This window comes from Cibotium barometz, chromosome 34 (assembly GCF_041138505.1).
Source record: "Cibotium barometz isolate CiBa-2024 chromosome 34, ASM4113850v1, whole genome shotgun sequence".
In the NCBI taxonomy this organism is placed as follows: domain Eukaryota; kingdom Viridiplantae; phylum Streptophyta; class Polypodiopsida; order Cyatheales; family Cibotiaceae; genus Cibotium; species Cibotium barometz.
The window spans coordinates 31,461,759-31,474,969 of record NC_141079.1 but is presented as its reverse complement, the minus strand read 5'-3'; the positions used below and the strand labels follow the sequence as shown (position 1 = coordinate 31,474,969).

Sequence of the window (13,211 nt, the reverse complement as noted above, 5' to 3'; positions counted from 1 at the left end):
GTCCCACTGCAATCGTGTGAGAGGTTGGCACTCCCAAATCCATAGCCGCCAAAGTCTCTCCCTGGCCACCTTGGCCAGTGCTGGATCTATGTGCCATGCCCGTGCCTGAAAACCAATCACCCTCACCCTCACCCTCTGCAAGGTGCAGCCTCTGAAATCCTCCAAGGGGTGCTTTGATCTCTCTAGTTTGCCATGGGATCCAATAGAAAAAGTGAGCAGACCATTGTCCTCATCTACCCCATGGACCGCCACGAGGATATTGTGTTTGGTGAACATGCCTAGCCACACCGGGGGGGTCGGGTTTGGAATAGGAGTCAGCCACTCTTTAGGAATAGCTGAGTCGATGTCGATGCTGAGCCTGTCTCTACCCCGGATCCCTATCAGGCCTCTATCCTGCTCCGCCTGAGGTAACTGTCTATGTGCAATCCAATCTCCGAGAGACCTGGCTGGTCCCATGCTCAAGGCACCTCAGGCACCTCAGGATACATGCGGTCGGGCCCCTAGCATGTGGCCACTGGGTAAATGGATCAGGGGGTTCCAGATCAAAGGTTGCTGAAGCTGCTTCTCTGAGGCCACTGGAACAATCTGTCTGAGGGCTAGCATGAGATGATCCCAAGCACGAAGTAGACTGGCTGCGAATCTGTCCTCAAAGGCAGGACTAAAACCACGGGCTCGCATCTTTGTGAAGATCCATCTAGTACTCTACGGCCACGGGCCTCCAAGGCTCGGAGTGCAAGAGGAAATCCTTCCAAGGCTCACCACCGAGTAGGAGTCCTCAAAGCATTATTTCTTTCCTCTGGTTGAGCATAATTCTATCCATCTCACAAATTGCTTGGTGGTGGGCATGCCCCGTTTCCATCCTGAGGAGGGATATGGGGCATGGTCTCTCGACCCACTCTTCTTGCAGTTTAGTGATTTTCCTTCCTCCTTTGTCCTTAACATCTTCATTCTGGTGCCTTTTTCATTCTGGACCATTGATAGCTATACTTCAAACTTCTGAAATGCGTGTTGCTTTTCCTCAAGAAAGTATACCCAAACTTTGTACTGTTTTTGTCAATGACCGATATGAAGTAGTGAGAACCTTTGCGTGCTTGAGGGCTGTTACTACACAAGAAATGGATGCTGGGAAATGGTTTTGTGGTGTGGTGTGTGTGTGCCCGTGGAGGGGGGGGGGTGTGCTTATAGCACTCTATTGGCTACCTCTTAGCCAACTGCTGCAGCCAATCTTTGCAACCAGCTGCTAGGCAGTTCTGGTGAGCTTGGTCAACATGCCACATGACAGACAACCTGCTGCCCTTACACTTGAACACACCTTTTGTAAGGGTTTTGGGTCTCCCAAAGGTGCCCGCATGCTGCTTAAGACAGCTTACAAAGCTAAATGGGCTTTGTTCTGCCTTTTTTTGTTGTTGGATCATTCTGCTCAATCGTTTATGTTTGTAGATGCTTGGTCCAACTTGTGGCTGGATCATTTATTTTTAGCACTTATTGGATGTATAGTCTATGTATGCAGCACCAGGTGTGTGCACTGTGCATGGTCATACATATACACATTCAAATATAATAGTGAAGTTCTTATTCTAGTTATTTTGTTTTTACAGGAGGATAGTATGAAGACAGGAAAGGCTACCTCGGCAGGGATGTATTTCTTACATTTTCAAGTCTACAGGCTAGATTTGACGATGAATGCGGTGAGAATCTACATGTGTGCCAGCAACTATTTTGAGAAAGGAAATAATGAGCCACTGTTCTCATTTCCTTCTATGGAGATACTTCTCATATCTATATTTTTTTAATTGTACTTTTCCTATAGTTGGCCATGGCCAAGGATCCAGAGGCTGCTTTCTTCAAGAAGCTGGAGGGTCTACAGCCATGTGAAGTAGCAGACTTGAAAGCGGGAACACACATATTTGCTGTCTATGGTAAGAGCCCAATATTTACCTGGGCTTGGAGATATCCCATTTAACAATCTGACCAGCATACAAGAAGCAATAACTCTCAAGTTTTGCTTCCTCTTTTTAGGTGATAACTTCTTCAAGAGTGCAACCTATACAATTGAGGCTGTCTCAGCTGAATCCTTTAAAGACTCTGCAGAGAAGCTGAAAGCTATTGAGGCACAGTTGTTGAGCAAACGGAATGAGTTGAGACAGTTTGAGGTTGAATATAAAGAGGTCAGTTGGGGGGGGTGCTTTGTTTGTGTTGGGTTTTGTGCTGTGCTTTATGCTGATGGCTACTTGCACATGATCAACTGACTGGTGCCTTCATGGGTGTAAAGTGAGCTAAAAATATTATGTGAATGTGCAGGTCTTGGCACGGTTTACGGCTGTCAGCAACAAATTCAAAGAAGAGAAAACTGCTGTGTGTTTCTTAATCCCATGTTTTTGATTTGCTAAGATGTTTGTCTGAGCTGCTATCCAAAGGATGGGCTGTCCATAGGCATTACCAAAATTCCAAGAGGAGTATTGTGTTATACCATAAGCCAACCAATGGGTGCCTTGACTCTAGAGTTGAAGTTGCTTCATACCATGCGGTTTCTTAACTGCCACTCTCTAGGATCGCATTGCACACAAGCTAAGTAATAGTTCTGTTTTAGCTGGAGATCAGGTGTCCTTATACAGACATTGGTGAGGGGTGGTTCAAACTTGTACTAGGTACACATCCAAGGCAGCCTACCATGGATACCTTGACCGATGCACATAAGTCTACAGCGGTGGCCTCTTGGTTCATGATTTCTGCCAATTTTGAAGACTAGAGAGTCAATATATTGAGGAGACTAAAGACCCAAAGAGGAATCTTTTATACGGAGTAAATTTCCACCCAAAAACGGCTAGGAAATGGCTAGTCTTTGACCTTACAGAGTATACATTAAAGGTAAAATTGTAAAATTTAATAGAAATGAGGCAAACAGCTGAGAGAAATAGAGGAGAAACATGGGGTTGATCATAATTTGGAGGAGAGGAGATGGTGATAATTTTAAAAAAAAAATCCTAAAGAAAAAATTCATAGGGAAATCTTGAGTGGAGGTTAGGGAAAGGGAAACATGAACAAAAACGGTGACAGGGAAGAAATGTTGTTCTTGCTAGGAAATGGCTGTTACTTGTCATGCAATCCCAAAGGTAGTGTCATTGGAACTCTTGGAGAGTGCTGGGTCCGAGAGAAATGAAATGAAATGATATATTAATGTCAATACAATAAACTGATTGTCTTACAGTTATAAGAATTGTAAGTAAGACACCTAGATGATACTGAGTAGAAAATACTGGAAAATGTATATCAAGTAGATCCATGTATGTTGATCAGTTGAAGTGCTGCCCTCTCCTCAGATCAAATATCTCCGCCATGGATCTGTCTAGAATGGAGAGGTCGTAGAAGTGAGGTAGGCGCCTCTGATGCCGAGCAATAATGGCTCTGATCTGGCGATGGTGAGGATGCGGTGGTCGGGATCTTGGTGGGCTTATAAGAATTGCAAGTAAGATTCCTAGATGATACTAAGTAGAAAATACTGGAAAATGTATATCAAGTAGATCCATGTATGTTGATCAGTTGAAGTGCTGCCCTCTCCTCAGATCAAATATCTCCGCCATGGATCTATCTAGAATGGAGAGGTCGTAGAAGCGAGGTAGGTGCCTCTGGTGCCGAGCAATAATGGCTCTGATCTGGCGATGGTGAGGATGCGGTGGTCGGGATCTTGGTGGGCGTGGCCGACGAGCACGACATAAGATGACTACTCTATCAGTGGTGACTCCCTGGGAGTGTGGCCGCCGGTGCCCTAATGGCCCAATGGAGGAGGTATCAGGAGGTGTGTGGGCTAGGTTGCTGGTGCTGGTGCTGGTGCTGGTGCTGGTGCTGGTGCTGGTGCCAAAGAAATCTGTCAGGATCCTCTGTCTAGGTACATCATGGCTCAGTCTCCTGTCTGCCAAGAGGGTCTCTCTGTGTCTCCTGACCTCAAGTAGGAACAATCCCAGGCATCTCTGATCCTCAAACTCCATGACCCTGTGTAACGGCCCAAAACCCTCTCGGAAGATCTCCCTGAGATCTCAAAATAGACTGTACATCGGCATATGTAGTGCTCCTCTGTCTCTGCCTCCTGGTAACATAGCTGACAAATGTGGTCATCCGAGATATGATGCACATATCACCCTGTCTCAATCCGCAGCTGGTGTGATGAGGTCCGGATCTGTTCAATGGCACAACGTATCCCATGTGATAGGTGTACATCCATGTACGCCGGGAGGGTGATAAAATCATCTGGTGAGAGGTGTAGAAAATGGCTCTTGTAATGAGCCATTTTTGTGCCTAAGGGCTCAAGGGGCCCTGTCCTCTCTGTGTCCACTTTGATGATATCCATCCTGATCACGCGGTTTTGCTCTGAGCCGGTGTGTGTGTGTGTGAGAGAGAGAGAGAGAGAGAGAGGTTGAAGCGTATACTAAAAGACCTAGTGGGCGTATGAGACCAAAGTGATACAATAATATCCATGGCATGTCTCATCATGGAACGGAAAATAAAATAGAACAAATTAAAACTGTCTGTTTGGAGTGATACAAAATTGTCCATAGAAATCTCACCCTAGAATACCAGGATCATGAAACATAAAACTTGAGAGGAGCATCAGCCCCCAAGAGATGGTATACCACTCTCCAAAATATCAAGCATGGGACTAATGAGTATGGCTGAGAGGTCGCCCTCACCTACGTCATGTGAAAAAGTAGCTTGATGGCGATGGAACATGTCTTGGATTTGGAGTTGACGAAGGGATTGTGGCCAAGGTCCAGGGGGTCGGGGGTGTTGAGCACACTAGAATGCAAACCCGGTGTTCAAGGTAACTCCTCTCGGGCTAGGTATGTCGGCAACAGTGTGTGAGGTTGGTCCATGTGATCCATTGTATGGGTGTCCTCCTCATGGGTCCAGAAGAAGCTGGTGATGGTTAGCTGGCGAGGTTGGGGTCGTGGTCGTTGGGGCCGAAGCGCTCTCAAGAAAGTGCCCCTGTGTGTGCGGAGCTCGAGCAAGAAGAGCCCTAAGTAACGTTGGTTCGGGAAGTCAATGATCCTGAAAAGTGGGCCAAATCCCTCATGGAACCATCAGTGAAACCTCCCGCGGATCTCATGGTATATAGGGGAGCGACATATGTAATGCTCCTCCGTCTCAACCTCTGTGTGGCATAATTGGCATATCCTCTCCTCCCCGGGTCTCCGTGTGAGCTCCCCGGATTTGAAGATGTGCTCAACCCTCCTTGTCTCCACTTTTAGGTTGTGGGATGAAACCCGTATCTGGCCAATCGCAATCGGCATGGCATGGGTCATGTGAACACATAGGTAGCCCGGCTGGTGGATGAATCCATCTTTAGTGAGCCCGAGGAAGTGATCTCTGTAGATGTGCATCTTCAGTGGGAGCTCCGAAGGTGTGATCCATGTGCACTGAGTGTAGAGGCTGAGAAGAACTAACTGGATAACCTGGTTGGTGTCCTCATGAGAGAGCTGGAGAAAAGGGGAGTCCAAACTATTGAAGGGGTGGGAGGCGGCCCATGTGGAGCCCATATTATGAGAACCAAGTGAAAACTTGGGCATACCATACTCCAGGGTGGCACTCAAGTGCTAGCTGTCTGGAGGACTCCAGGGCAACCCTTGGGTACATGTGGGGATCGATGTGACTATCTTGAAGAGTGCATCCACTACCATGGGGCCTGCAGCAAACTCATGTGGTATGGGACTGATGGTTTGATGCAGATCATATGGGACATCATCATGACCTGGGGCCTCTCAACTCGTTGCCAATCCTCATCGGATAAATCTGGCCCCAGAAGGCTGCTCCATACATCAAGGCTGGTGTGATGAGGGTGTCAAAAAGCCAACCCTTCGTCTCAGGCTCTTGGACATGTGCCTAGAAGCACTGCCGCTCAAGAAGCTCAAGGCTGCACATCCTCGTATCACTCTGGCATGTGCTACGGGAACCATGGTGAAGCGTGGGCCTTTGAAAGTGACACCAAGGTAGACGTAGGATGAGAGAATCTCCACAGGATCCCCTCTGTATGTGAAGCTCGATTTGGATGTGAAGGGGCACGAGGTATTGAAGACCATTACCTTACTTTTACCAAGGTCCCACTGAGTGTAAAAATCCTACAAGGCATCCAAATGTCTCTGAAGGCCCTTGGTTGAATCTGAAAGAAGGATGATGCCATCTGCATAAAGTAGTAGGGGGATCAATATGCCTGCATGTGTGGGACTAGCCCTGCCTAATCTGTCAATGAAGCTCGAGATCTCATCAATGTAGAGGCCAAAAAGAGTGGGTGATAGAGGGCAGCCCTGTTTCACTCCTGTAATCTTGGGCCCGCTCATTATGTAGTCTATGGATGGCCTTGAGGACCATGCTCTTTGTGAACAAGGTGGATGTGGTGGGGCAGGTATCTAGTGGTGGGGGTAGAGGGGATATGATAAAGGGAATGTGCATGGGAGTGCCATGTGTCCAGGTAGGTGATAAGTGTGGCGGGACAATGTTCTCAGAGTTTCCTCCAAGCCTCTTTATAGTTCGGCCCTAAGAAGTGTCGGTATAATTCATTCTCTTTCCAAGCGTGGAACTCCCATTTCTTGCGTTGAGTGAGGCGTTGAGAAATCCCTTGCGCTTGGTGCTTTGTAATTTACCAAATCTGCATGTCATGCTTAAGATGGCAGTGTGTGGCTCGGCATTCGTCATATATCAACAGTTCTGGGGCATGGAGCTGTAAGGTGGGTTGGCGGTAGACCGCCTTGTGCAGATGTGGTGGCAGATGTGTGGAGAACGGTGGTGAGGTGTGATGTGAGGGCAGCTAGGGGGTAGTATGATCCACATCTTGGAGGTGGCGGTAGATGTGGTTAGAGCTTGTAATCAAAATGGACTTGGGTGTAATGTGAGATGGGGGGTGGTGGTGGGGGGGCAGGTGGTGTGCAAGTAAGAGTGAAAGAGCGTAAGGCATGGTCAGCTTCAAAGGGGGGTGGCAAGATGGAGAAGTCGAGAAGGTGTGTCAAACTAGACATCGCGTCAAGTAGTCCATGATGCTGGTACCTCATGAGTGTTTAAAGCTAGTGTGGGCATTGGAGGAGGGCCGTTGCTACAACCCGTTATAGATAACAAGACCATGTGCAGCTCCCACCTCTAGCAAGTGCCTCCCATACATTGTAATGTCCTCGGTCCTATGATGATCTCTGTAACTGTGTTAATGATACCCATTTCGCGTATTTTGATAGAGTCGTCTAGATTAAGTAGTGGGTCCTGGCGACTCCCCTGAAGCTCTTGAGCAAGAGAACTTACCCCAATTGTGAGAACTCCATAATACCCCATATAATGGGGCCATCCAGTAAAAGGGGAAAAAAATAGGTATGCTCCTAGCCATGTATTCACAGCTTATAGGGGAAAGTAATTAGAGAAAAAAACAAATACCCGTCCACTCTAAATAAGGCAATGAGCTAGATAGTGAATTATAACCCAAACAGTCCGTTCCCACGAGAATTAGAAATAAGAGTAGGGCATCCAAGTGTGGTAATATAAAGAGAAAGTGAGAACACAGGCTACTATGTACAAACACATTCCAGGGTTCCGGCCGGAATTAGGTGCCTGAAAGGTGGGTGTGAAAACCCCGGATCAATATGAAATGCATGAACATAAATTTTCTATTCCAGTCTAATCCACACCTAATGGAGCTTAACGCTCACAATCATGTAAATCACCGAGAAACGAGGGTTTCGCTCTTCCAAGAGATGAAAATAGAATGCCCTAATGCAACAAGCTTCAAATCAAAATAAAAAACCACCACCTAAATACATCCAAGACTCCAAAATTGTATGTTTTTCGGACTGTGACCTCCTAATCAAACACTGACAGATTTTGGGTGATTCCAATGGCTTAGAATGGACGGATGAACAGAGCTAAGCCTTAGGCTAGTCTCTGATGGCGGCACCAAATAGCTTACCTTAGCCTTACCGAAACATGTGTTCTTGGGCCTTGCCTGAGAGCCGCAATTGCAACTTCTCTATCTGGGTGCGCTAGCTCGTCTGTTGCAGCCTCACTCCATTGTTACACTGGAATGCTCCTTGCCGATGGGGTGAAGGGAGAGCTCTCTTTGCCTAGATGGAGGCAAATAGAGATTGTCCTTCGAGATGGTTCTCTTATAAAAGGCGGAGGAAGAATAGGGAAACTCACAAACCTATCTATCTAGAATGCCTCTATCAAGCAAGCAAGATTCAATAGCATACATGCAAGCAAGAAGAGGGAAGAGAAGAGCTCATAAGTATTCTATTGCAAGGGAATGATTGTGTATTGCTTGTGTCAAAAATGACTTATATACAAGTGACTAGTTTTTACACTAGGCTGGCCAAACTTAAAAATGTTCGGTCTCTATTACTAGTCTTAAGCAAGCATGTACATGAAGTCCTTAGACTTTCCCTATTTGACATCGTTTTGGATTTTCAGGTGGACGAGCTTTTGAAATCAAGGGAGAGTATTCAGGCCTCATTTTCCATTGTACCACAGGTGAAAAGGCATTCCAGCAGCAGCAATTTGGGGGTACAGGGCAGCGAAGAGAAAGCAGGGACCTCTGCAGATGAGTCTCTGACTGAATCAAGCGATAAATCCAACAAGAAGAGGTGGTTTGGGATCAATTTCAAGGCAGAAAAGAAAGCTTATTAAACCTATGTAAACTTGCGTGCTTCTTGTTGTGTCAGCGCAAGTGTCCGACAGCCATCACAGTGAATAGTGGGTATTGATCATCATCTTGTCTGCTGGCCTATTTTGATATCAAAAAGGGCGTATGGTCGTGATGTTGAGTCATCTCCCAATAGCATCAGTGAGAGGGGGATGATTTCCTCTCAAGTTGGGAGCGGTTCTCGTAAGCATGCCTTCGGGTCCAGCTGATAATGTTCATTCAAATCTCAAGGTGTATAATCTAAGTTGGTATCAGGTTTAATGCAATTTACTATCATATGCCGTGATGATGTACGGCCGTTTTAGCGCGTCTGTATACACAATGAAGTCTTGGTTATCAATAGCAAGAGTGGCTGCTGGCCACAAGCTTGCTCTAATTCATTCTTTTGACATAGTGGAGGTATCCGATGATCGGTGGGTACCTATGAATAAGATGTCGTTTTAGAGAATGCAGGTGATGTTGGCACCTGTTGTACACATGAAAATATATTTTGTGACTGCTTTCTTATTAAGGTTTACTGGGAAAGTTTTGTAATAGGGGAGGGGTCCTTGAAGAACGTATTGATTTGCTGTGTCGGAACATCTAGGTACACTAGCAAGATTGGTCAAGATATCAAAAGCTTGTTGAATTTTGCTTTTATCCTCTGTGAGTTGACTTCTATTTGTTGGCTGATAAATTTAGGTATGGTGGAAAATCAGGAGGGTCATGTTTATGGCTTGAAACCATCCTGCTGGGTAATGTTTTGTGCATGTGTGCTTCCACAAATGTATGCATGCATGAGTGTAGTACATATGTATGTGTCCACACAATTTTCTTTTCATGTATGTGGTTATCTTTTAATGCATATAGTATAAAATGTTTTTTTTAATGCATGTGGTGTACATCTCTGTTTTAACACTTTCTAAATTAACTAACCATATGAATGTAGGCAGAACCTTGCTTGAGTGGCTCTTACACTTCACTTCATAGGAGGCAGGAGCTTGCAAACTGCAATATATAATAAGTAAAGATTTCCATCAAGGTAAGGCTACAAATCTCCCACCCTCATAGGGCAGCTTAGTGGCAACGAAAGGGGGTTTCCAAGGCATGGGCCTGACTTTCATCTCTTACTAGTGGCCTTGAACTCAATTTATTGCACTCTTGAAAAAAGAGGGGAATGCAAAGCCTTGGCTTGCCACAAATTTCACGTAAAAATTTAATTGTGTGGATATGAGATTCGAGGAAATCAACCACAAAGGTTCGAATAAGCAAGACCATGCCACATGAGTTGGTTCATAATGTGAATATTTGCACAACTCTATATCGCCTGAGATAGACATGAATAGGTTCATGCAATTTCATCTAGAACATTCATTGATGACCACTTATGCATTAAATTTGTGCACGTGTGAGTACATGCAAAACAAGTACGACGATAACATCAGAAAGTCTACATGGACTTTATTTTGAACTAGAATGCTTAGGTAGCTGTGCTTGCGGTTTCTCGTGTACATTTAAATGTAACGTATGAGGTCCATGTATGGTGTTAGTCTAGACAATGAATCAACATGGCAAAGGTGAAGGTTCTAGTGATAACTTCTTTAGTAATAGAGCTCTTCATTTCAATATTGCTCTTCTCAAGGAATTGGGCACCTTGTACAACTCGGTCATAATTGATCATGACATTATTAATAGAGCTTTTCATTTCAATATTGCTCGAGGATTTGGGCACCTTGTACAACTTGGTCATAATTGATCATGACCCAGATGAAGGTTCGAGCGATAACTTCTCTATTTGTTTTACTGTAGCTCTGACAAAGGTAGGTCATTGTGTTGAACCGTGGCATGATGCAAACCTAAGCATGCAAAGCATTGATTCAATGAATCATTCATTGTCAATGTTGCCATAGAAATAAACACTTGTTGAAACAACATGCCATTTAAGCAAATTTAAGCATGTGTTACATTGATTTGTGGACATATTATTGTTTTTGCTCACTGGTGGTATAAAACGTTGGTTGAGGACTTATTCCCATTCTTGCTATAAAAAAGAAAAAGTTGACTTTTTTTAATTTTATAAGAATATTTGAGACTTTACGCTTCAATAACAAGTCAATGATTCATTCTCGATGTTGCTATGAAGAAACATAGACATAAGATTATAGTAAGAAAAAACTAGAATGCCGATAGAAGGATACTTGTTAAAATTTTGAGTCATTTTGAGGAACGAAGATGACGTAATCATTGAATTTAGAAGAAGCGTCTCACATAATTCTTGCACATCATCATATCAAATAATGTTAATGCTTAATGTTAATTATTACAACTACGGCAACCCTTCTTCCGTGCATGGGTGAAAACAACAAAATACACAAGGTACAACGGGGACGTGGCATAAGTCTCTCCTAGAAACTAATCATAGGGAAACATGCCATTCTCTTTGATGGAGGTGGAGGATAGTGAATTGTTACAATCGTACATAATGTGATAATGTACTTACATGGTAAGCACTTACCTTGAAATCGTTTTGGAGGGGTTTTTTTGCTAATTTAATATTTGTTATTGAGTTATCGTTTGGAAATGATATTATTTTAAAATATGTAAATATAATGAAAACAATTCTCACCTTGGAGAACTAAAACTTATAACTCTCTCCTAACTTAGAATTTTTGCTTCTATTGTACATATGAACCACAAACACTACCGTCTTCCAAGGCGTTTTGTGCATCCATCTATTCCTTAGCATTGTGGTAGCAAGGCCCATCCTCTAAGTGATAATGGTGGAGATCTTGGAGAAAGTTGCCCCTCCCATGTGCTTGGATTCGTAACATTGGTGGTTGTGCATTAAGCTTGCATCCATGTTGTGTCAACTCTTCAATGAGGTTAACACCCACAAGCTCCACATCTTCCAAGGTAGAATGCACATTCACCTTTTCTTAGGTATCTTCCTAGGTTTCGTGGTAGCCTTCACCTCTACTATGCATTTGGATTGGCACCATTGGCTAGTGTCCATTATGCTTGTGTCCATGGCCTCACTGGTTGCTTTGGATATGCCAAAAGGAAAATTTGCATCTCCCAAACTAGGGATATTTATTGCTATTTTTTTTTAAGTCCAAAATGGTTGGTTTTTTTCAACTACTTACATAATGCTACATGGTGAAACTTGTTGGACATGTCATCTCCAGCATTTAATCTCCTTCTTTATCCCATTTTATTTTCCCCTTTATGTAGATATTTATTTGATGTAATTAGGGCATATTTTTTCAGCTCTTTTAGGCATTTTTATTAGTCGTGGACATTTGTCCTCCAGCCCTACAGGCCGATTGGCTCTATATATATGTATATAAGCATGACATTGTTCATTCATAATTCATTCAATAGTTTTCACTTTTTGGCTTAAGTGTTGGATCTCTCTTGGTTGTCTACTCCCTCTTGTGTAATCATTATTTGCTTCTGCTTCATATTCACATATTCTCACATGGTATCAAAGTAAGCTCTTATAAGTAATAGTTTAGTCAAATCATTTAAGTCTTTTCACACACAACTTTAAAAATAACACATCAAATGTGTTCACACACAAGTATGTATATTCTCTCACATATAACTAACGTAAAGTACATAAAATCATTGTTACACCATTTAATATCCAAAATACTTGCATCAATAAAAAATTACATAGTTTCAACTTGCATTTGCTCATTTGAAAACACTAGTATATTAAGATTTGACTCTTGGGTTTTCCACTTGTTTTCCTCTCTTTCTTGAGTTCTCAACCATTCAGCATGCTTTTCTCTACCTCAAGAATTCTCAAATCTAACCTTTCTAACCTGGTGTTTGGCTCTTTGTATTGCATGTGATCCATTCAACATAGGATTCTTCTCCTCTAACCTTATTACTATCTTTCTATACCACCATAGAAGTAATTATTTCATTGGATTGACATCATAGATTCTACCTCTATGAGTAGTTACCTTCCGAAAATCATATCATGCTGCCAATGAGATCGTTCCATGCCTTGTGTAGACCATATTGCCAAAATTCCTTCATTTGCAAAGTAAGGGCCATGAACATGCAATATATACTACATCTATAAACAAAGTAATCATAGTTAGTCTTGAAAACCATATAAATTACTCGAGCACTTATTGTAATGCCATACTTACCATGTAATGTGTTATAATACTTGAAGTCCAGGCTTCAACCAACTAATGCATAGAATTTACTAGTTACCTCCTTAAACTCCTTAGAATTTACTAGTTACCTCCTTAAACTCCTTAGAATCATATGATCCAAATGTCATCTTCTGCAAAAGTACTACCAATTTGTCAAGAGAAATCCACGCATTTTCTTTTTCTATTCTAGTATTTCCTTCCTTGCTTTGATCTAGAAAGACTATGTGTATTTTTTTTCATGCTTCATATTTCTTTGGTTGTTGTACTAGTAGTTCTCCATTTTCATTTCGTAGTGCAAAGAGGAATTTCCTTGCTTTTGAGCTACCAAAGCACGGCTTGCATGGTACATTGCCTCTTGCTTTGAACTTCTTTTCATCCTTCTTTATTTCTAC

General features: G+C 43.2%; 1 protein-coding gene across 1 annotated transcript in view; it reads left to right on the top strand.

Moving 5' to 3' along the window:
* LOC147618910 (chaperone protein dnaJ 15-like) overlaps window positions 1–9,307 on the top strand; it is a 36,942-nt gene extending 27,635 nt beyond the window's left edge. The window contains exons 7-11 of the mRNA XM_086774043.1: window positions 1,599–1,688; window positions 1,811–1,919; window positions 2,020–2,168; window positions 2,302–2,355; window positions 8,437–9,307. Of these exons, the coding sequence (XP_086630169.1) occupies window positions 1,599–1,688; window positions 1,811–1,919; window positions 2,020–2,168; window positions 2,302–2,355; window positions 8,437–8,652 (618 nt within the window). The 3' untranslated portion in view covers window positions 8,653–9,307. The remainder of the gene's footprint in view (window positions 1–1,598; window positions 1,689–1,810; window positions 1,920–2,019; window positions 2,169–2,301; window positions 2,356–8,436) is intronic.
* The last annotated feature ends 3,904 nt before the right edge of the window (window positions 9,308–13,211 follow it).